The sequence below is a fragment of the Brachycentrus maculatus genome, unplaced genomic scaffold (assembly GCF_059751285.1).
Source record: "Brachycentrus maculatus isolate JH-2025_06_01 unplaced genomic scaffold, ASM5975128v1 h1tg000736l, whole genome shotgun sequence".
NCBI classification, from domain to species: Eukaryota; Metazoa; Arthropoda; class Insecta; order Trichoptera; family Brachycentridae; genus Brachycentrus; species Brachycentrus maculatus.
Genome location: NW_028281467.1, coordinates 13,740 through 39,248, shown reverse-complemented (window position 1 = coordinate 39,248; position 25,509 = coordinate 13,740). Strand labels below are relative to the sequence as shown.

General features: G+C 30.0%; 1 protein-coding gene across 1 annotated transcript in view; it reads right to left on the bottom strand.

Annotated features, from left to right (window-relative positions):
• The window catches only part of LOC148300369 (diacylglycerol kinase eta-like), a gene marked incomplete at its 5' end in the record, with an annotated part of 48,236 nt that extends 34,310 nt beyond the window's left edge, over window positions 1–13,926 (bottom strand). The window contains 3 exons of the mRNA XM_088274889.1: window positions 4,497–4,692; window positions 9,832–9,959; window positions 13,846–13,926. Coding sequence (XP_088131015.1) covers window positions 4,497–4,692; window positions 9,832–9,959; window positions 13,846–13,926 — 405 coding nt within the window. The remainder of the gene's footprint in view (window positions 1–4,496; window positions 4,693–9,831; window positions 9,960–13,845) is intronic.
• Window positions 13,927–25,509: the final 11,583 nt, after the last annotated feature.

Here is a 25,509-nt window from a genome sequence, read left to right as displayed (position 1 = left end):
AGAAAAAACTAATAATAATAAATAAAAACCCTTATCCGCACCCCAATGGTGCATAGGGCACTGCGTCATATAAACGCAGTGTTATCTTGATCGTTTACACATGAAGGAAAGGTGATCAGCCCTCCGCTTCAGGTACCAGTCCAGGGTAATATTGAATAAATATGGCAGTGAAAAAATCACTTATATTTATTTTACCCCCCTTGGGATTCGAACCCGGGACCTCCAGAACGGTAGCCGAGCGCGCTGACCATTACACTACGGAGGCGGACAAAATAAAGTAATATAAAGTATTACATATAACAAACGTATATATAAAGATCTGATAAATACATTTATATTAAAAGAAAACTGGGAAGCGGAATGGAGAAAAAATGCTCTGTGCGTATTGGAAAGACTTGTGATATCGTACGAACAAAATTTCATATAACGCGTAAAAAAAACTACATACCATATATCGCTCACTCCTTTCAAGAACGTCGTAAATCAAAAATCGTTAATTTTCAGTTGTGCATGTTTTCGGAATGTGCAATAATACGAGAGAATAATATATTAAATTTTTGACATCTTAACGCAGATGAAGAAAAGTTTTTGAGTCTGGGTATATACTGGACTTACGACCTGTCTAAGGCTGGTTAAGTGATCACTTTATACATGTCACTCACTCCTTTCAAGAACGTCGTAAATCAAAAATCGTTAATTTTCAGTTGTGTGTACATGTTTTCAGAATGTCCAGAAAATGTACTATATCCCAGAAAAAGAGGCATATTTTAAAATTTATATTTACCCGCTACAGGGCAGAAAGTGTTGTTTTTGCATTTTGTAGAAAAGGTATTGTTTAATAATTTTTTTAAATAAACTAAATATTTTTCAAATGGAGAAAAAACCTTCAAGTTAAAAAGATCTGTTGCACAGTAAAAAGTTCAATAAGCGGCTTGATTTATATTTTTAATACGTTTCATTATATTCTTAAACTTTTAAATCGATCTCCTGAAAAATCTAGTTTTTTTATATATGACGTTGTTGAAAGGAGTAAGCGATATATCAACAACAACAAAAATTGTGGATGACAGAAGGAATATTTGATTTTAAAGGTAATACTGGCAAAAATGTAAATTTTAAGACTGGATTCAATAATCCGTTATTAAAGCAATAACAGGGATTATTCAAACAGAATTAAATACCCGCCACACATAAAATTGAATTAACTTTTAAAACTAAATTTACGAAATTGACGAAAATCGTTAAACTAAATTTATTCTTAAAAACTTAATATAAATTCTTAAAAATAATATTACCAACAGTTGTATTTAGCTTTAGAACATTAATTCTCTAAAAAAATTGCCATGTCAATAAATTCTTTTTTTTCCTAGAAAATAAATATAAGGGTATGTATGAGGAGATGCATGAAAGTAGAAGAGGCGAAGAATGTTTGCAAAGACAGAGTGGTGTGGGGTTCGATTCTCTCTGCCTGCCCTGCGGGGAAGCGGCTACTGTTGTCTCCCATAAATTATTGCTGCACATGTTAAAACTGTCACTTAGAATTGTATAGCTACATAAGGACCGTAGTACATTTGATATTCACATTCGCTTGATGATGCCCTAACAAGGCGAAACAATTGTCACAATACAATTTTTTTTATGTGTTTTAGTTAGTAAAATACAACTTAGTTGACTAAAAAAATCTGTGTTTGATTTTAAATTAATACATTTTTTTTTTGTATTTATATTTTATATATATATTTTTTTATTATTATGTTGTATAATATAAACAAATTAAAAAAGAAAAAAAGTAAATATATACTTGATAAATTAATTCTTTAAATACTTTTTTTCGCAGCTGATAATTACATCTCCCGACATCGTTTTAATTAAAAGAACAAACTGAAAACAGTTTCAAATTGCAATTAGCCGTAATTGTGCTATTTTTAATGCCATTTTAATGACCAGAGAATTACCTTGGAGGCGCAATCGCCCGACGCTAATTCTCGACTCTGAATTGAATGCCTGATTACCTTCTAATAGTTCATTAGCTAATTAGGGAGGGGCGTTTATGTGCGCTTTAAAAGGGAGGAAAAATTCTCATGAAATATGGTAATTTACGCCCGATTTTACTAATGGGTGGGTATGATAAATTAAAAACGCTGAAAAAAAAAAAACAAATTAATATACAAATGTATTAATTGATATTCTTCGATTGAACATGGGTGAGATTGATTCAGAATTCGTATTTGAATTTGCCTCAAATAATATTTGATTATGAAATACGCAAGGGACGTTATTTGGGGCGATTTTTTTAATGTAATACCATAAATGAAAATCAGAAAAATGTTTATTTTGTATATACATACAAACACACACATATATATATATACATATATACATATATATATATATATATATATATATATATATTTATATATATATATATATATATATATATATATATATATATATATATATATATATATAAATATATATATATATATACATATACATATATAAATATATACATATTTATATATGTATATGTATATATATATATATATATATATATATATATATATATATATATATATATATATATATATATATATATATATATATATATATACATATACATATATAAATATATACATATATATATATATATATATATATATATATATATATATATATATATATATATATATATATATATATATATATATATATATATATATATATATATATATATATATATATATATATATGTATATATTTTATTTTATTTTTCTTAATTTTAAATTTTTTAAATATTTTATTTTATATTATTTGTTCGGGAATTGTACAGTTTACATATAAAAAAAGATATTATGAACAATAGTTACATTAACAATAAAAAACATTACATTACATTAACAAAAATAGTTACGTTAAAAAAAAAACCAATTAAACAATTCCACATTTATGTTATAAAACTATTGAAAAACGTTCAGAGATTGAAAAAAAATGGTATGATATAAAATAATAGGTTTAGCAGAAAGGAGAAGGAAAGGAGAGGAATGAATGAGGGTGGTTAAAGGATTTTTTTTCTAAGTAAGAAGCTTAAAAAATAAGAATATATTTATAAATATATATACCTACATACATATTAGGGTGGGCCGATGACGTTTTTTTTGCGAATTCAACCAAGAAATATATATATATATAAATATATATAAATATATATATATATATATATATATATATATATATATATATATATATATATATATATATATATATATATATATATATATATATATATATATATATATATATATATATATATATATATATATATATATATATATATATATATATATATATATATATATATATATATATATATATATATATATATATATATATATATATATATATATATATATATATATATATATATATATATATATATATATATATATATATATATATATATATATATATATATATATATATATATATATATATATATATATATATATATATATATATATATATATATATATATAGTATAGCACTGCCAGGAAGAGAAAAATAATTAATTAATTTAGATTAAAAGAGAGATTTAGGATTCGTTGAAATAAATAATCGTAATAAAAAAACGCAATAAAGAAAAAACCGCTTCAAAGAACAACGGAGCTTTGTAAGGGCCTTCGATTTGATTGATAAAATGCCATTTCAATCAAAATTCCAAGATCAATTGAATCTGATGACTAAATACTTGGGATAAGACAATTTCTTTCTTTCAAACGTTCACTGCGTTCAATATATTGCGAACAATCGAGATGCTGACCAAATAGCAATTCGCAAAACGCTAAACTATGATTAAAATATGAAATTTCTAATCAGATATTAGTACAAACCGTTCTATTTGCGTGTTGCATTCACGCGCAGCTCTTGTTTATACTCGCTTTGAGACAATCGAATATAAACACGAGTTGTCGTGGGGACTACAGCACTCGCAATTTTATTTTTAATTTTAAAGATAAATATTTGTGTTTGTTTATTAAATACACAAATATTTCAATTTCATACTATATCTGTTAGCCTAAGCGGCTCACTATTAGAAATAGGTATCAAATTGTAGTAGAGTAGGTTTGAACTGAGAAACTCTGACTTAAGAGTCCGCGACACTAACCACGGGACCACAACCCGACATGCAATGTAATACCACTTTAAAACATGACTACCGGTGTCAGAATAACCAATCCATCATCAGATCAACTGTTGACTAAAGCTGACCTAGGCATACGCGCCTAGCGCGTATTCCATATCAGGGGAAACGTTAAATTAATGTGGCGCATATGTCATCGCCAACGATTTTATTTAATGATGCTTTGAAACCAGACTCATCGTTTTTAGGCATACGCGCCTAGCGCGTATTTCACGATTTTTTTTTTAATTTACGCGTGTAGCGCGTACTTCACACCCAACGTATAAAACGATTTTCTTTATAAGTTTCAGAGACTTACCCCCTCTCCGTCCTCGATGATGTCGGAGCCGACGGAGGCCAGCGTGGTCCACTTGCAGTTGGGGGGCGCTCGCGCAGCGCAGCGCTTGTGCGCCTTGCACTTGCACACCTCGCACGACAGGCCGTGAGGCGGGACACCATGCAGGGCCTCGCGACACACGTTGCAGTACGTCGGACGGGCGTGCGACGTGGCGTACCTAGAGGAAGTCCAATAAACGTTACTCAAAGTAGAAAGTGGAAGTCCAATAAACGTTACTTAAAGTAGAAAGTGGTAGTCCAATAAACATTACTTAAAGTAGAATGTGAAAGTCCTATTCAAAATAAAGGTAGTATTCGAACAAAACAATATTTGAAATCGGTTCGCAGACGTTGCACAATATGGATAATGAAAAAAATGGATGAGAAAAGAAAATTGAATACGGATGGAATAATGAATTGGGTACAAACAATATGGGAATAGGTCTAAAGAGATTTTTATATTACGAAGATCGAGCGGCACTTGAAAAAATGAATAGATGAAAAAGTAATGAAATAATGAAAGACGAGAAGGTCTTTGCGGATGAAAAGAAGAATAATTGTATCGAAATAAATCAGACGTATTGAATTTATTTTTTCTACGATGAAAACTGATTCCTTTAGAAAGTTTTCAGTGCTGGTAGGGAGGTGTTCATATTCATACCCAGTAAAGAGGTCTGAATTCTCCAGTAAAATAGCCGTCGTGTACTTCATTTTATATACATTTTTTATTTGTTTATTTTTAATAGAATAAATATGCTTCTTATGCCTATTTATTATACCTGTTATTATATTTTTCCATGGTTTTAAAAGTTTTGGTTATTTAACAAAAAATCTTTTTTGTAACTTTGTTATTTGTGTTCCAGTCTTGTTAACCTTAATCCCATGTCCCATAATGAGAAATAGAAATTACTCATCGGGAATATTATATATCTGTATGCATATATATATATATATATATATATATATATATATATATATATATATATATATATATATATATATATATATATATATATATATATATATATATATATATATATATATATACGGCTTATGCAACACTGCTTATCATGGCGCAACACTGCTTATCATGGCCCTTCTTAGGCGGTTTTAAAGCCTATACGTACTCGATAGTGGATATACTCTATATTTCTGTTTTAACACTGATTGACCTTGGAGACCCCCCCCCCCTTATTTATTTATTTATTTTTTATTTATTTTTTCAAAACATATTATATTCATAAGTTAATATATAAACACTTAAGTCACCACAATTTGTACGATGCATCCAACTGAAAAGGAAAGGGATGAGATTCGCAAAGACCTCGCAAAGATTGATATCAAGACTTTGTACATAATACCAATCATTACGTCAAGGTTTGTGTGCATATTAGTTATTGAGAGGTATATTTTTCATTGAATGCTACAAAGAGTTAACGAGGATTCCAAAAAATTCTTATATGGAGGTTCCAATGTATATAGGAAGCGAAGGTTGGCTTTTCAGGCAAGCTTTTTGGCATTTAAGCCATTGAAATGGTAATTTCTTCAGGATCCTTTTTCCACCTTTTGTACGAGTAAGGATCCCGACTCCAGTCAACCCTCGCGAGATCTGCTATGAATAATTAATGGATGGATGACCAAATCACTCAAGGACTTCACTTCACACAAGGAAGATGTAAAAGATGTAAAAGATGTAATATATGTAAGAAGATGTTAAATAAATAAAAAAATAGTTAAGTATGTAATTTGTAAAAAAAAAAAATATATGAATTTGGATTTTTCAAAGAAATTTATATATATTTATAAATACATCTTCAAACCCTTATTCACACCCCAATGGTGCATAGGGCACAACATCATATAAACGCAGTGTTATTTTGATCGTTAACACATGAACGAAAGGCCCTCCGCTTCAGGTACCAGTCCAGGGTTATCTTGAATAAAAATTAGATTGGAAAAATCAATAATATTTATTTAACCCCCCCTTTGGAAATCGAACCCGGGACCTCCAGAACGGCAACAGAAACCCCCGAGTGTGTTGATCATTATACTACGAAGGTGGACAAGCTTTCATATATCGCTCACTCCTTTCAACAACGTCATAAATAAAAAACCGTCAATTTCCAGTTGTGCATGTTTTCGAAAGGCCCAGAAAATGTACTATTATACTAAATAAAATGTATTATATTTTTAACTTAATATGTACCCGCTACAGAGAAGTGTTTTTTATTGCCTTTTTAAGAAAATGTATTATTTAATTATTTTTTTAAATAATAATATTTTTCGAATGGAGAAAAAACCTTCAGGTTTTAACTAAAAAGATCTGTTGCACAGTAAAAGGTTGAATAAGTACCTTGATATTTATTTTTAATACGTTTTATTATATTCTTAAACTTTAAAATCGATCTCCTGAAAAATCTAGTTTTTTGATAAATGACGTTGTTGAAAGGAGTGTTATTTTTATATATTTATATAAATATATTTTTATATTTTGTTTATAAAAACTCGATGGAAATATTTGTAAATAATGAATCAACAAAAATTCAAATGGAAAAGCAAGTCAAGTGGAAGAACAACACAATCTGAATCGAAAATACTGAAAGGAAAAAATATGACGAATGCGACATATTTCCACACGGTATTCAAATGACAAAAAAACGATTTCGCGATTTATTTTCGGAAAAACGCTTGGTTATTTTTATACTTCGCATAAAATAAACATGAAAATAAACGAAGGAAAAATACCGCTTCTAATTAAATGTGTTATTATTGACAGTATTTTGAGTATATTCAAATTCTCGTGTACAAAATATAAAAGAATTATGTCACCTCTGTATGTATAATTTATTGATTTGGCATAAACTCCGTGGGAGATGATTAAGATATAAAAATAGAATACTTGTTTAAGACTGCTTTTTAATTTATTATTGTAAACACGACTAGTTTCGTGAACTACAGATGTTTTCAACTCTCGTGATAAGCTTAGAAGACGTACGTACATATAAAAATCTGATGTTGATATATATATATATATATATATATATATATATATATATATATATATAAATATATATTTATATGTTTATATATATATATATATATATATATATATATATATATATATATATATATATATATATATATATATATATATATATATACATATATGAATATAAATATATATTTATATGTATATATATATATATATATATATATATATATATATATATATATATATATATATATATATACATATATGAATATAAATATATATTTATATGTATATATATATATATATATATATATATATATATATATATATATATATATATATATATATATATATATATATATATATATATATATATATATATATATATATATATATATATATATATATATATATATATATATATATATATATATATATATATATATATATATAAATATATATTTATATGTATATATATATATATATATATACATATATGAATATAAATATATATTTATATGTATATATATATATATATATATATATATATATATATATATATATATGTATATATATATATATATATATATATATATATATATATATATATATATATATATATATATATATATATATATATATATATATATATATATATATATATATATATATATATATATATATATATATATATATATATATATATATATATATATATATATATATGTATATATATATATATATATATATACATATATATATATATATTATATATATATATATATATATATATATATATATATATATATATATATATATATATATATATATATATATATATATATATATATATATATATATATATATATATATATATATATATATATATATATATATATATATATATATATATAAATAATAATAGTAATTTTGGTTAAAAAGTAAACAGTTTAAAGTAAAAAAGTTGAAGAATGTCATGAAGGTTGATATTGAATAAGGTTTGTAAATGATCTAAAAAAATGTTTATTTGCTCATTTCACCCGGTGCTTTCGAAATTAAGGTTGCGCCAGGCGGGGCTGAAAATATGTCGTCGAAAGGGGTGACTTTATTCGAGGGTGTAAATTCTCGAGAGAGCTCGCCCGAGAGAGCTTTGAGCACTTTTAAAGCTCTTTAAACAGAGTACAAGGGGTAAATTGGTGCATGACAATCTAGCGCCATCTGTGTGAAGACATTCCGACTATTTTAGAAAGATTGGAACGAATGTGTGTGTTTATTGGTCGTAAACCGCATACATACCTTGTGGATTTGGTTTATTATACTTCGACATGTAATCGAGTGAGTGTTATAAACCATGATCTGACTCGTTGTAAACCGGTTTTATGGAGAGTTCAATAAACAAATATGATGAAGAAATACACTTTATACCGTGGCCCATCTAACAAGCGTGGTAAGTGACAATGGCTTATTGTCTGCTTTTTCTGTGCCTGTCATGTCAGGCCTCTCTTAGTCGACTCTCACTTTAGAGTAATTGTCCTTGTCTTGGGCAGCTCTAAATAGGGTCTCGACGGTCCTGATCCCCATTCAATCTTTTTATTCCGGAGCCAGGAGATCTGCCTTCTGCCCACACCTCATCAACCTTCTAATATGCGTTTTTGACTAGGTGCAATTCTCGTACTTCTTTCCTGTAAGCACTTGCCGTAGATAGGACACCTTCTGGACCTTGAAATCAGTCAGCAACTGTCTATCAACTCTTGTTCTTTGGAATACATTCTTGTTGATGACCATATCAATCATATGCTTTCAGCTCATCTTCTGTACGCGACGGATTCTTCAGTTCTTTGGATTCGTTGAGCATGGCATTGAGAATAGCCTTGAACGACTGGTTGTGATTGGTAGCCTGGAGAAGAGTCATTGCTTCCACAAGGGCCACAACCCTCAGTAATGAGAAGTAAGACGGAGAAGAATATCACACTTATTTTTTTAAACTTATCTCATTGTAACACCTTTAAGGGCGAAGTCAGTAATTTTCATTTAACATATCAGACAGTTCGAATAAAGTAGACCTATGTGGTCAAACGGATCTGCGATGTAAAGTGATGGTGGAAATTAACAAGGCTGCAGTCATTTCAGGATGCCTGAAAAATTCTACATGGAAAAACGCTGACATAAAGATCGGCAGCATAATTAAAATTATATAAAACTTGTGTGCGAGTCATTGCTTCGACAAGGGTCACAACCCTCAGTAATGAGGAGTAAGAAGGAGAAGAAGCTTGACGTAAACGACTTGGACAACCTGTCTTTCCATCCACATGTAATCTGTACTCACCAGTGATGGTCCCCCGTAAGCATGTCGGGCTGCCCGCCCGGAGAGGCCCCCTTGAGGGCGGAGAGCCACTCCTCCATATCCCGTCTAGTCTCGGCACAGAGCACCAGCGACCGGCAGGGCGTTATCACCTGCAGAATATAAAATTTTCTTATTAACTCTAATAAATGTGTGGTATTATCATAAGGAAAGAGCGAGACAACTAGACAACTATGATTTACTTTGATCCCTTTTCCGGCCTCTCGCTTTACTTATAGTCGCATTCAGTCGACGCTTGACGGCGGATTGGAATGGACGTATCACCTATGACTCATCATGACTATGCTGCGAGCTGCGTACTACGATTTCCATACAAATATGAACTGGGGTTTTTTAAGTACCCGCATTCAGATAACGTGTAATTTTTGGATGATGGAACAGCTTAATAAAAATAATGACACGATGGAATGTCCTTGAATAGCGTCTCCAAATGCTTTAAGACGTCGTTTGAACATTGTTCGTGGATTCAATATATTCGCGATGAACGTGGAGATAAAAGAAGAGATGTCTGGAAAATAGCGAATGGGGAGGGGAAAGAAGAAACAGTAAGAGAGCCGAACCACCGCAGACTGAAGATAATGAAATAGAAATACGAGAAATGAATGAATTTTTGAGGCAGACATTTCAAGCAGAAAGATATGACTTTAAAAAATATTACTAGAAACAAAAAAATGGTAAAAGAGTACTATTATACTATACTGTTTTCAAATTCAATTCAAATTATTTTATTTATAGGTAATAAGCACATTAAAAACTTAAGTTTAAATCGTATACATTAACAAAAATAGAAAATAAGCAAGAATACTATTATATTCTCAATATTATTAACTTTGTGGTAAGTCATTTTAACTTATTTATTTTTATAAGACCAACATGCACATCGGGTCGACCAAAAATCGCATGTGTTAGAGATTTTGTGTAGTTTTGTGTGTGTAAATGGTGCTATGGTGGTGAAGGGTAGAATTGTTTGCATGCTGTGTTAGTGATTGTCCTGACGAAGAGACGGGTACGTCTCGAAACCGGTAGACGTAAAAATCTCGGTGAGTGGTTATATACTAATTTTATTAACATTTTTGTACAAAAATAAATAAGTAAGAATACTATTGCTAAAGGTGTAGAAGAATCCAACTTCGGAAAACTCCTTCAGACACATGGAACATATTAATATCCAATGAGATAATGTTCAACATAGCGGTAGCAGGTATATGTTATACGAATTGAGAACAGAATGGTGATTGAAATATAGTGTTTTGATGGATTCTAAGAGATACGAGTAGAATGGGAGAGTGTGACCATTACAGCTGCTATCTACAGTAGAACCTCCTATAACGAGTAATTCGCATAGCGAGCATAAAAAAGTGAATAAGTTGCTCCCTTGACGAGCACCATTTCGTATAACGAGTTAAAAGAGATTGGGCCTGTCGCCTGCCGGGCTTTACGCCCCAGTCAAAAATAAAGTTTCGTTTAGCGACTAAGATTCTGGAACGAATTATGCTCGTTCAGAGATTCCACTAAGGTTAAATTGTATTATATAATTTTTGCACCTCCGTGGTATAATAGTAACCGTGTTTAGCTACCGTACTGGAGGTACCGGGTTCGATTCCCAGGGGAGGGGGTTAAAATAAATATGAGTGATTTTACACTCTAATATTTATCTAATATTACCCCGGACTGGTTCCTGCAGCGCAGGTGTGATCACCTTGCCTTCATGCAGTTAACGATCATGATAACACTGCGTCAATACGATGCAGAGCCCTATACAAAATTAAGTGTGGATAATCAACACGTCATTCCACAAAGTTAAAGCCAAATTAGTAAATAATATATCGATTATTTGCAAGGAAAATGGATGTAATATTATATCGATCACTCCTTTCAACATCATATACTTATATAAAAAAACTTGATTTTTCAGGAGATCGTTTTTGATGTTTAAAAATATATAACAATGTATTAAAAATAAATATCAAGCCACTTATTAAACTTTTTACTGTGCAACAGATCTTTTTAGGAAAACCTGAATGTATTTTCTCCATTTAAAAAATATTGAGTATATTTGAAAAAATAATTAAACAATACCTTTTCCTCAAAATGCAAAAATATCACTTTTTGCCCTGTAGCGGGTAAATATTAAGGTAAAAATATGCAGCTTTTGCTGGTATATATTATATTTTCAGGGCATGCCGAAAACATGCACAACTGAAAATTGTCGATTTTTGATATATGACGTTGTTGAAAGGAGTGAGTGATATAACAATTGAATTGAAATTGAAATTGAAATTGAAAATTGAAAATTGAAAATTGAAATCGATAAAAACATTTAAAAAATGTTATTTTTTTGATATCTCAATAGAGACAAAGAAGAAGAAAGGGAAGATGGAAGAGACTTCTATATTCTTCGTCATCTATGATGAGATGTCAAAATATATTAAAATAAAAAAAAAACTCCTAATTGGAGATATTCCAGATTCATGAACAAGTATTTGGACACGCTAAAAATGCATTTGTCCGCCTCCGTAGTGTAATGGTCAGCACGCTCGGCTACCGTTCTGGAGGTCCCGGGTTCGATTCCCAAGGGGGGTAAAATAAATGTAAGTGATTTTTTCACTATCATATTTATTCAATATTACCCTGGACTGGTACCTGAAGCGGAGGGCTGATCACCTTTCCTTCATGTGTAAACGATCAAGATAACACTGCGTTTATATGACGCAGTGCCCTATGCACCATTGGGGTGCGGATAAGGGTTTTATTATTTATTATTAAAAATGTTGACTGTGAGTCATCGATAAAACATTTACGAAACGGATTACATGTTCCAACTATTATCTTTATTAGAAATGACTCCCTTTCCCGTGCTTCGGGGGAATGTCTGAAAGGTTTTACAATTTTCCGTTCCGAATGTGATAAAACAACAACGCTTTCAGTTCAGCCAACTTTCCCCCGCAGCGCTTTTATTCCACCTCTTTGTAGCGAATTATGGCTTTGCGAGAGGAAACTGCAAACATTTCACTTTGCGATCGGACCAGACCATTTCCCAACAGGACCCTACACAATATCCATTCTCTAGATGGAAAATTCACGAATGGGTGTTGGAAACCGATTGCGTTTTAAAAGAAAATAGTTAAGCTAACTGTGTTATGGCTTGCAGCTGTAAGCTCCATCAAAATTTAGGAAAATATATGTATATATATATATGTATATATATATATATATATATATATATATATATATATATATATATATATATATATATATATATAATTGTTTTTTTTTTTTTTTTTGATATCTCATCAAAGATGAAGAAGAATATGGAAGTCTGGGCATTTACGGGGCTTACGAACGTCATAGGCTGGTTTAAGTGATCACTTTACACACGTGTAACATTCACCAATTCTACCCATTATTGACAACCACACTACTCAAATTCTTAGAAGTTCTATATATATGTGAACCAATTTAGAGACCTTGTTCATGAATCACTAGAACTTCACTAGAGACATCTATTGGTGAGATGTAAAGAAGCTTTTTATTAAGCAGAAACTCTTATATTAGTATGTGAGATCCGAATCCTGGATTATAATCACACACATCGTAAGCCCCGTAAATGCCCAGACTTCCATATTCTTCTTCATCTTTGATGAGATATCAAAAAATAATATGAAAATAACTGCTGTAATTGGAGATAATCCAGATTTTGTGAACAAGTATTTGGACACACTCAAAATGTTGTATATATATATATATATATATAATTGTATGTATATAATGTTTCGGCTTGTGGTCCCGTGGTAAGTGTCGCGGACTCTTAAGTCGGAGTTCTCGGTTGGAATCCACTCTACCACAATTTGATACCTATTTCTAATAATGAGCCGCTTAGGCTCACAGAAATAGTATGAAATTGAAATATTTGTATAAATAATAAAAAACACAAATGTTTCACATTTTTAATGAACGAAAAATAAAAATAAGACGCACCTGAAAGCTGTGGTTGACGTTCTTGATGCTGCATTCGGCGAAGCTGGGATCGATCAGTTCTATTTCATCGAAGAGCGGACTCTGAAAAGATAGAAAAACGATAAATTAATTACAATTCAAAACAGCGAAAATTTTAAAATAACATAAACACCGGTGAAGGCAGAAGACAGAAGACAGGCTCCGGAATATACGAGATCGGACGGGGATCAGGACCGTCGAGAGGCTGTTTGGAGCTGCCCAAGGCAAGGACAATTAGTTTCAAGTGATAGTCGACGTCAGACAGAAGAAGAAGAACATAAAAATCAACATGATTTTCATAATTCAGTTTTATTATTCATTTATTTTCATTAGCTTTATGGAGAAAAATGAAAATTTAAATATAAAAATAAACCGCTTTTGAGTTATTCATATAAAATTATTAATATAAACATGAATAGTTTCCAGAAGTACAGCTATTATCATCAGAAGACAAAAATTAAAACGTGTTGTATTTATTTTTTATTAAATTTAAATATAACTTGGTAAATACCACTTTTTCCTTGCACTATCACCATTCGAACACCTACATATCGCTCACTCCTTTCAAGAACGTCATAATTAAAAAATCGACAATTTTCAGTTGAGCATGTTTTTGGAATGCCCAGAAAATGTACTATATCCAAGCAAAAGAGGCATATTTTAAAGTTAATATTTACCCGCTACAGGACAGAAAATGTTGTTTTTACATTTTGAAGAAAATGTATTATTTTATTATTTTTTTAAATAAACTAAATATTTTTCAAATGGAGAAAAAACCTTCAGGTTTTACCTAAAAAGATCTGTGGCATTCAATAAGTGGCTTGATATTTATTTTTAATACTTTGTGTTATATTTTTAAACTTTAAAAACGTTCTCCTGAAAAATCATGTTTTTTGATTTATGACGTTCTTGAAAAGAGTGAGCGATATCATAAATCGTTTTGGCGCATATTCGTCAAAGAAATTGCTTTTCAACTGCATTCAATTTAATTTTTAAATGTACATTACTGTACAGTACTTTTGTAATGCCCTAACAAGGCGAACCAATTGTCTTACCTAACTTATATTTTGTATATTAAAAGTATTGTTAACTTTGTGGTATGAAATATAACATTCATCGTTCACTTTGTGTAAAATTGAACGATGAATGATAAGGAATATTTCAATCGTACCTAACCTAACAAGACGAAACAATTGTCCAACCTAACCTAACAAGGCGAAACAATTGTCTAACCTAATCTAACAAGGTGAAAAAATTATCAGGTCTTGCAAATTAAACGCCAAATTAATATATGAACAAATCAAATGACCTTCATCTCTCTTTTCTTAAATACATACTTCACTTCCATATATAAAAAAAACATACATAAAACAGTATTCTTTGCTGGTTTATTTTATTATTTCTTTTGATATACTTCATAATTCTATCTGAAGTCAATACAGGAAATCTTTTCTCAAAATTCATCTTTTATTATCCATATCGCATTTTTATATCGAGTCAAAGCGAAAACATTTCTATAAAGATATAAATTTGCTTATAATTTAAAAAAGAAATATCTCAAATCAACGAAGGATAAATTTAGAAAGGACGAGAACCGGAAAATTAGATTTTATTCTAAATTTTTCCAGAAAAAACTTTTTTTTTCCTTCTAAATATATTGTAAAACTACAAAAATAAGAAAGAATAAAATATTAAATTTTTGACATCTTAACGCAGATGAAGAAAAGTTTTTAAGTCTGGGTATATACAGGACTTACGACCTGTCAAAGGCTGGTTAAGTGATCACTTTACACATGTCAGTTACTCCTTTCAAGAACGTCATAAATCAAAAATCAAAAATCGTCAATTTTCAGTTGTGCATGTTTTCGGAATGCCCAGAAAATGTACTATATCCCAGCAAAAGAGGCATATTTTTAACTTAATATTTATCCGCTACAGGGCAGAAAGTGTTGTTATTGCATTTTGAAGAAAATGTATTATTATTATTTTTTTTTAAATATACAAAATATTTTTCGAATGGAGAAAAAAAATTCAGGTTTTACCTAAAAAGATCTGTTGCACAGTAAAAAGTTCAATAAGTGGCTTGATATTTATTTTTAATACATTTTATTGTATTTTCAAACTTTAAAAACGATCTCCGGAAAAATCTAGTTTTTTTTAAATATATCACGTTGTTGAAAGGAGTGAGCGCTGTGTAACATTCACCTTTTCTACCGAACAACATTGACAACCAAACTACTCACATTTTTGGAACTCACACATACCATATCTCATAAAACTCATATTAGTTCGCAGCAGCAGGTTAAATTGAGAAAGTTAAATTATTTAGCAGATTCCTTTTTATTTATATGGAACATCCCTTTAAATCCGTATAAAGTGATTACTCAACCATGCCTATGACACGTCAAAGGCCCTGTAAATACTCAGACTTCCAAATTCTTATTCATCTATGTTGATATATGAAAAATATAATTAATATTGATTTAAAGTGTCTTGTTACTACACCAAGATAAAGCTTGTCAGGAGTTTGGTCCACTCCATTTTTCTCTATGCTGCTGAAACGTCAACCATAAAAGCAGAAAGGAGAAAAATTGACGTTTACAAAATATTGTGTTTATTTATTTATTTTTCAAAACATATAACATACATAAGTATAACATACATATATACATATAATATTCCCGATGAGTAATTTCTATTTCTCATTTTGGGACATGGGATTAAGGTTAACAAGACTAGAACACAAATAATAAAGTACCATTTTTTTTAAATAACCAAAACTTATACTTACAACATTTTGAGTGTGTCCAAATACTTGTTCACAAAATCTGGGTTATCTCCAATTACAGGAGTTATTTTCATATTATTTTTTGACATCTCATCAAAGATGAATAAGAATATGGAATATTAAATGCCCAGAGAGGCCGCCTCCGTAGTGTAATGGTCAGCACGCTCGGCTACCGTTCTGGAGGTCCCGGGTTCGATTCCCAAGGGGGGTAAAATAAATATTAGTGATTTTTTCACTGTCATATTTATTCAATATTACCCTGGACTGGTACCCGAAGCGGAGGGCTGATCACCTTTCCTTCATGTGTAAACGATCAAGATAACACTGCGTTTATATGACGCAGTGCCCTATGCAGCATTGGGGTGCGGATAAGGGTTTTATTATTTTATTATTATTATTATATGCCCAGACGTCCATATTTTTCTTCATCTTTGATGAGATGTCAAAAAATAATATTAAAACTTATACTAATACATGGCAAAATTTAAAAACAATAAACAGATATAATAAATAGGCATAAAAAGCATCTAATAAACAGGTATAATAAATAGGCATAGAAATAAATGAGAAAAACATAAGGTAAGAAGCAAATTTAAAATAAACAAATGAGAAAACATAAAAAAGAGAAACTATAACAAATGAGAAAATATAAAAAAAAAACATAAGGTGTTGGAGGAGCTTGCTCCGAATTCCATGGACAGCTAGACGCACCAACGAGTCCATTCGCTAGGAACTACACCTGGATGGCTTGACTCTGAATAATGTCTGTACAAGACGGATTCTTTAGTTCTTAGGACACGTTGCGCGTGGCAATGATAGCCTTGAACGACTGGTTGTGATCTGTAAAGCCTGGAGGAGAAGAGAGGGAGAGGAAGATCCTCACGTGATGGACCGATCAAGTTAAGTCAGCAACAGGCACCTCGGTGGTTGGAGCGCTACGTGCAGCGCAGTCAAAGGATAACTGGAGAAGAGTCATTGCTTCCACAAGGGTCACAACCCTCAGTAATGAGTAATAAGACGGAGAAGAAGTTGCTAAACCTTATTCTGGTTATTTTTTGTAATAAGGCACGATTTCACTGGTAAAATAACCATAGAGTTATAAAAGGTATAAAAGTGTTTTTAAAAGAATTCCTAAGACCGTAATGGATATCCCGAGGCGTTAAATAATCGTAAAAATGGTAGAAATTCGTTTTCATATTGCAAATATTATTTCAGTTAACACGCTTTGGGTATAATATGATAAATATGAACGGTGTTCCGAAAGTCACTTTTTGTTAGATATAATTTTATTTTTATTTTTTATTATCCTAAGTAGTTTCTGGCCACGTGTTGCTGCGGCTCAGTCAAGTCAAATGGAAAGAGAAGAGAAAGGAAAGATTTTATGTATAAAACACAAAATTTTATGTCCAAGTATTTCGTTAATTTTATTAAGTTTTAATTTTTTTAAAGATTTTTTTATGACTTTAGTGACAGGAACATTTTTTTGAGAAAAAGTAGCGCCATGTGTTGAACATAGCAGCAACACACGCAACATTAAATATTGCTCATGACGAACAGCGTGCTTCTTGACAGCTGCTAAGCATTTTCTTTTGCGTTGTGTTTATTGCATTGTGTGTCCGCCTCCGTGGTGTAATGGTTAGCGTTTTTAGCTACCGTGTTGGAGGTCCCGGGTACGATTCCCAGTAGGGGAGTCAAATAAATACTGGACTGATACCAGAAGCGGAGGGCTGATCACCTTTCCTTCATGTGTTAACGATAAAAAAAACAATGCGTTTATATGATGCAGTGCCCTATGCACCATTGGGTGCAGATGGGGGCTCGAAGATTTGTCTTTCATAGATTTTTAATCATACCATAGCTTCACAATCAGTGTGAAAAAGAATATATTAAAAATATGCGCTATCTATTTTTTTTCATTTAATTCGAGTGAGCCACTGCAATGCATGACCTAGTACAGTAAGTAAAAAATAAAATTAATATATCGTAGTCATACAGGAGAAAGTGATCAAGTACATTTTTTACAAAAACGTGATCATTGACTGTTTGATACCTTACTAGCTTAATATTTCCCTGAAAAAAATCCTTAAGTGATTTTAAACCTGGAAGTATAACATATTGACTTGTTAAAAATGACTCGTCAACTGCATTGATGTTTATTTTCTTGCCAAGCAAGAGTGACTTATATGGCCCTCCTGAACATTTTACGTTCTGTTAGTTGGTCACTTTCTCCTGTACGACTGCGATATAAAAATAGTTAAACTCCACCTAAACCATCCTGTAGACACAACGTTCGGAAAATTCGTGAAAACGATCTGGAATTTTCTCCAAGGCAAAAAATATTCGAAGTAATTGGAAAATTGAAATTTGATCTGTTATTTTAAATCTTGAGGTTCCCATTACAACACTCAAATTACACCAGACAAAGATATGTCATTTTTCCTGTAATTTGAAAATAAAAGCATTTTTTTATTACAATTGTGATAATGTCCTTCACCCCGAACTAACCTTTTGCGATAATTCTAAAAACAATCCAAAACTGTGGGAAAAGTAGCTAAGAGTGTTTTTTTTTAATTATATATTTTTAACTATTTTTTAAAAATGAAACACTTGAATATACCACTTAATGAGATTTATATATATGTATATATATATATATATATATATATATATATATATATATATATATATATATATATATATATATATATATATATATACGACTAGTTTCGAAAACTTACAGATGTTTTCATCTTCTGGTAAAAATTAAAACTAACGAACAAAAAATATATAAAGGGGTATATTTGGGTTGATAAATATAGGGAAGGGAGGGGGTTGAGGAACAAGATTTTTTTGTAAAAGGGAACATAGATAATAATGGTGGCGTATTTTGAAACAGTATATTATCAATTAACGTTTTATTTGACTTTAAATTTTTATGTATTTCTAAATTATCTTTATTATTCATGACTTGACCTTTATTTCTAACAGAGTGTAATAATTAAGTGTATAAGAGTCAAATGAGTGGTAAGTTTCAATGATATGATTTGCACTTAATCATTACACTCTGTTACAAATAAAGGTCAAGTTATGAATAATTTAGAAAATTTAGAAATACACAAAATTTAAATTCAGATAAAACGTTAATTAATAATATACTGTTTCAAAATACGTCACCATTATTATCTATGTTTCCTTTTACAAAAAATCTTGTTCCTTAACCTAAATTGACATGTAAACACTCCTTTCAACCTACGAGTGTATAAGCTCGTTGAATTATAATTTTTATCCCCAGTGCATGTTTGACCTGGGCTCTTAACACATGTTTATGCTGCAACCCTTAGTGCATGTTGGTCTTTGGGTCAACCAAAAATCGCATGTGTTAAATATTTTGTGTAGTTTTAAGTGTGTACATAGTGCTATGGTAGTGAAGGGTAGTATTGTTTGCATGCTGTGATAGTGATTGTCCTGACGAAGAGACGGGTACGTCTCGAAACCGGTAGACATAAAAATCTCAGTGAGAGGTTATTTACTAATATTACTAAAATTTTTGTAGAAAAAAATAAGTAAAAATGACTAACCACAAAGTAAATGCTTTAAATATTAATAATATTGAGAATAGAAAAAGCTTCTTTGTATTTTAGTTCAAGCTTTCATAGCAGTCAGGATATGTTATTTTGTTAATACAATTTAATACGGGCAGAAATATTACCAGCGTAAAGGAATAAAGGATGTAATTATATTTTTATCTGGAGCCTGGCACGACGTTATTGCCAATTGACGAACGGAGGCAGAATTACGACCAGGTTTAGGGTAATATTCGACCTTTTAAGGAACATGATATAACAAATAAAAAACCAATTTAAAATATACGTTATATAATATATCGTTGTCATACAAGAGAAAGTGACGAAGTGCATTTTTTGCCGAAACGTGATCATTGACTATTTGATATTTTACTAGCTTAATATTGCCATGAAAAATCCCAAAGGATTTTAAAATAGCAAGTATAGTACCTATATTAATTCGTTAAAAATGACTAACTGCATTGGCGTTTACTTTCTTGCAAAGCAAAAGTGACTTAAATGTCCCTGCTGAACATTTTAAGTTTTGGTAGTTGGTCACTTTCTCCTGTACGACTACGATATATTGTAATAATAATTGTACGTTTTTTTCCACATATATTTTATTTACAACATTTTGAGTGTGTCCAAATACTTGTTCACAAATCTGGATCATCTCAAATCAGGAGTTATTTTTCATATTGTTTTTTGTCATCTCAATCTGACAAATTTGTCTTCTTTCTCTCTTTCAAAATTGTATTTTTGTACAAATGTCAAACCGTAATTATTTTTATTTCAATGACTTGATGATGTAATGATTATTCCGAAACCGGTAGTCACGAATTAGTGTTTATTAAAGTGGTTTTACACAAAGTGAACGATGAACGATAAGGAGAGTGTTTTTATCGATAATGCTTATCTCAGCCTTGCATTCATTCCTTATATTATCATTCGAACATCTATCATACATCATTTTGCCTCACATCTATCATACAGTCCGAGTGATCGCACTTCGGCTGGTTTCAGTCTTTTTCAATTTCAGTACTTTTTTAAACTCCATGCTCCATTTTAACGCATTAGTAATGAAATCAGGTCTAGGCTGAAATTAAATATATATACTTATGTACTAATTTTTAAAACAAACACAGATATTTTGAGTTTACTAAGTTGTATTTTACTAATAAAAACACATTAAAAATTAATATTGCGACAATTGTTTCGCCTAGTTATGTCATTTTCAAACGAATGTCAAAACATTTGTCTAAAAATGCCATAACTAGGCGAAACAATGTCACAATATAATTTTTTTATGTGTTTTTGTTTATAAAATACAACTTAGTAGACTCAAAATATCTGTTTGATTTAAAAATTGATACATAAATTAAAATGGAATTCTACAAATTAAAACGCCAAATCAATAAATAAAAATAAATAAAAAAATAAACATATTTCATTTTAGAATTTTAACAGACTGAGTCTGACTGAATCGAAACATTCGTTTGAAAATGCCATAACTAGGCGAAACAATGGCACAATATTAATTTTTTGTGTTTTTGTTAATAAAATACAACTTAGTAGACTCAAAATATCTGTGTTTGATTTAAAAATTAATACAAAAATTAAAATTGAGTTCTACAAATTAAACGCCAAATAAATAAATTAAAAAAAAATATTTGATTTTAGATTTTTTTATTTTTTTTTCCATTTAACAGACTGAGCCACAGCAAAGCGCAGTCTTGTACAGTTAGTACATTGTAATTTTTTTTCTAGATTCCAGGTTTTTGCGTAGTAAATTGACGTTACTTCAATCGGTGTCGGAATACTTCTATCATAGGAACGCATGAAAGTATTACAGCGTTTTGAGTGTCGTTTTACGAGGGATTTCCTGGTCGTCAATTTGTAGACACTTTAAGGATATATCGCTCACTCCTTTCAAGACCGTCATAAATCAAAAAACATGATTTTTCAGAAGAACGTTTTTAAAGTTTAAAAATAAAAAAAACAATGGATTAAAAATAAATATCAAGCCACTTATTGAACTTTTTACAGTACAACAGATCTTTTTAGGTAAAACCTGAAGGTTTTTTTTCCATTTGAAAAATATTTAGTATATTTGAAAAAATTAATTATACAGTACGTTTTCTTCAAAATGCGAAAACAACACTTTCTGTCCTATAGCGGGTAAATATTAAGTTAAAAATATGCCGCTTTTGCTGGGATATAGTACATTTTCTGGACATTCCGAAAACATGCACAACTGAAAATTGACGATTTTTGATTTATGACGTTCTTGAAAGGAGTGAGCGATATATCAAGGTCGGCAAGACATAAAAAGCGCAACCCTATACTGTGTCCCATGAAAAATTATTATATTTTTTCTACATGCCGGTACCCAAGGGTATATATAAATTACTCAGTACTCTTTCCGGAGGAAAAATCAAAAGTTTAACATGATAATTTGAACTAAGATGAATCTTAGATAAGTGTCAAGTGACACGTATTTCGATGTATTTAGTAGCACCATTATCAAACATTTGTAGAATTGTGAAAACTAACATTTGAAAGTTGTGTTCTTGGAACGATGAATGATAAGGAAAATAAAGGAGACATTGATAATAGAGAGTACATCTCACCAATAGATGTCTCTAGTGAAGCTCTAGTGATTCAAGAACAAGGTTTCTAAATTGGTTCATATATATATAGAACTTCCAAGAATTTGAGTAGTGTGGTTGTCAATAATGGGTAGAATTGGTGAATGTTACACGTGTGTAAAGTGATTACTTAAACCAGCCTATGACGGTCGTCAGCCCCGTAAATGCCCAGACTTCCATATTCTTCTTCATCTTTGATGAGATGTCAAAAAATAATATGAAAATAACTCCTGTAATTGGAGATAATCCAGATTTTGTGAACAAGTATTTGGACACACTCAAAATGTTGTAGATAATAGAGAAGCTTTAGTGATCGTCACATTGAATTTAACTTATATTTTGTTTACATATCGCTCACTACTTTCAACAACGTCATGTATAAAAAAAAATATTTTTCAGGAGATCGTTTTTAAAGTTTAAGGATATAATAAAATGTATTCAAAATGAATATCAAGCCTTTTATTGAACTTTTTACTGTGCAACAGATCTTTTTAGGAAAAACCTAAATGTTTTTTTCCATTTGAAAAATATTTACTACATTAAAAAAAAAATATTAAACAATCAATACCTTTTCTTCAAAATGCAAAAACAACACTTTCTGCCCTATAGCGGGTAAATATTAAGTTTAAAATATGACGCTTTTGCTGGGATATAGTACATTTTCTGGGCTTTCCGAAAACATGCACAACTGAAAATTGACGATTTTTTATTATATATGACGTTGTTAAATGGAGTAAGCGATGTGTGATTGTTATTTACTATGATGTTAAAGAATGCAAAAAAATATTGTTTCTAAAACATTATTCTTTAAAAAACACACACTTTTTGATGCTTTATTTGTGTAATGCCAAAGAAATGGGTCATTTTGTAGATTTTCGTAAACAAATAAACACAATGACCCATATCTTAGTATCTCAGACGGAAAACTTTCCATCCACCCCTTCTGCGTTGGATTTAGTGAAATTTCGCATCGCTGAAATGCGACCAAATATTGACAAAGAAGGGTGAAACCATCCCCCATAGCAGGAATGTAATTTATTGTCATAATAGCTAGCTAGCATCTGAATCAATACATGTCATGGTACAAACTCCGATTCGAGCATTCTTACATAATTACACTCAAACAAAGCTGTTGACTTGTGTGCAAAGCAAATAGTTATTATGGAAAAGTTACCTTGCCTTTAACTATGTATTACTTATTTTCTAAACGTATTCGTGAGGCAAATATGGACTGGTTATTGTTTCAAGGGTTATTTGTAAACTATATTTACATTCCAAAATAAATTACGATGTATGTAAACATACACATATACACACACGCACACACACACACACACATATATATATATATATATATATATATATATATATATATATATATATATATATATATATATATAAATATATATATATATATATATATATATATATATATATATATATATATATATATATATATATATATATATATATATATATATAATATATATATATATATATATATATATATATATATATATATATATATATATATATATATATATATATATAAATATATATATATATATATATATATAAATATATATATATATATATATATATATATATATATATATATATATATATATATATATATATATATATATATATATATATATATATATATATATATATTTGATCAAGAATTAACATTGTAAAATAGTTTTTTTTTATGTGTATTATAATAAAATAGATAAAAAGTAATAAAAAAACGTATGTAAAAAGAACTCCATCGATAAGACACGTATGAGGTTTGGGGGTTTCGCAAAAAAAATAATTAATTTTGTAAAAATTTTTAATGTTAATTTGCATGTTATATGTGACATATAAACATATAAATTTAACAAAAAAATACTATATATCATACATATATATGGTACGTACACACAATTTGTCCTGTACATGTTTTTTTTTATTATGAGTAATAAAATTTATATGAGTAAATAAATCTTCATGAGTAATAAAAATTATTTATCGGGAATACTATATATATGACTTATATATGCGATATATTTAAAAATGAATAAATTAATTTACCGTTCTCATCTCATCATCCATCTCATCACACCTTTCTCAATTTTATCGATAGGTACTGGTTATTTCAGCCTTGCGTTCATTCCTTAATTTACCATTCGAACATGTATCATACAAAGTTTTGTCGCAGATTAGTCTGAGAGATCGCATTTCGACTGCACTCAAAAAGATATATATGTAGTGATTGGTCATATATTTTTTTTTTACCTTATGTTATTTATATTTGCTTTTGGGTTTTTATTTGCTTATAACTGATTTCAGTGCACCATTCACTATGTTCCCAGCATTCACCCTTCTTAAGGGTAGCTACGCATAAAAATTCATCTCCAAAAGTACATATGTATTTTCTCAGTGAAAGGAACAACAGATCCCACGTGTTTTGCTAGCCCGTGAACGAAGGACATCTGTTGATTTTTACGGCAATCATAAAAGCGTTCGGGTCATGTACCACGCCACAATATGCCCATAACCCGACCACTGAATGTGTGAGATGTGTACCGAGGGTCGTAAATACGCCCAACACCATCGCGCCGTTATGCGTTACTATACAGTCGTACTAGGGAAAAAGGGGGTA